Source organism: Chrysochloris asiatica, unplaced genomic scaffold, assembly GCF_000296735.1.
Source record: "Chrysochloris asiatica unplaced genomic scaffold, ChrAsi1.0 scaffold00051, whole genome shotgun sequence".
In the NCBI taxonomy this organism is placed as follows: Eukaryota; Metazoa; Chordata; class Mammalia; order Afrosoricida; family Chrysochloridae; genus Chrysochloris; species Chrysochloris asiatica.
In genome coordinates, this window is record NW_006408569.1 from 10,465,442 (window position 1) to 10,466,578 (window position 1,137).

General features: G+C 54.1%; 1 protein-coding gene across 1 annotated transcript in view; it reads left to right on the forward strand.

Annotated features, from left to right (window-relative positions):
* Nucleotides 1-817: 817 nt before the first annotated feature.
* LOC102819246 (serine/arginine-rich splicing factor 2-like) overlaps nucleotides 818-1,137 on the forward strand; it is a 1,201-nt gene continuing 881 nt past the window's right edge. Inside the window, exon 1 of the mRNA XM_006862874.1 lies at nucleotides 818-1,133. Within this exon, the coding sequence (XP_006862936.1) occupies nucleotides 818-1,133 (316 nt within the window). The remainder of the gene's footprint in view (nucleotides 1,134-1,137) is intronic.

The window sequence follows — 1,137 nt, forward strand, 5'->3', positions numbered from 1 at the left end:
TTTCTGGTCCTTAGGATTTAATAGTGACTACCAGGACACTTATCAGCTGCTCCGCGGGAGAAAGATGAGGCGTTCTGCTCCCTTAAAGATTAACAGCCCCAGAAACCCTGTACAGGGTCGCTATGAGTCGGAACAGACTCCACAGCACATAACAACAACAACAACAACAGCAACCAGGACAGGATAGAAGACAGAAGAGGAGAATCTTTGTTTAGCTACTTTGAGTTTCTGTTTATAAGGATTGAACTATGGCACTGAATTTTGGTGATAGTTGTATAAAATGATTGATGTAACTAATTTCATTGAATTATACAAGTGAAAAATATTGAATTGACATACTGTGGTACAAAAGCTGAACACAAGTGTGTTTTGCAAGCTTTCCAACCGCTAGTACAGTCCACTTCCACCCCCTGCAGCAGTGACTGCATGATTCTCGCTGCGCCCCACTCTGCGCAGGTGCGATGGGCTGGATGATGGACACACTGCAGCAACATTAGGGGGCGGGGCTGGACGAGCCAATCAGAGGATTCATTTCTGGGTGGCATAGGCGCCATTTTGTGAGTCACACTATAAACGGCCCCTGGGGGCGCAACCATCCAGTTGTGGCTCAGGTGGCATCAGGAGCAGATCTCTTCAGTCTGCCTCACGCTGCTAACTTCTGCCCCCTCTAACGTCTCCACGGGAGAAGTAACTGCCCTCTCCCAGGCGCAGAGTCCAGCCGAGCTACCATAAGGAGGCTCTGCCCCCTCTGTGGAGGCTCAAGGACTAGCCCAGAGCACTCCTTCCCGCCACACAGCGCGGCCCAGCTTCTGAGGCCATGAGTTACAGCCGTCCGCCCATTGACCTGGAAAGCATGACCTCCCTGAAGGTGGACAACATGGCCTACCGCACCTCTACCGAAACGCTGTGGGGCATCTTCGAGAACTACGGCAGCGTCGGCGACGTGTACATCCCACGGGACCACTCCACCAATGAGTCCCGAGGCTTCGCTTTCGTGCGCTTCCATGACAAGTGTGACGCCGAGGACGCCATGAACGCCATGGATGGCACCGTGCTGGACGGCCGCCAGCTGCGCGTGCAGTTGGCTCACCACGACCGCCGCGGGCCGCCCCCACGCAAATACCGAGGCGGAGCCTA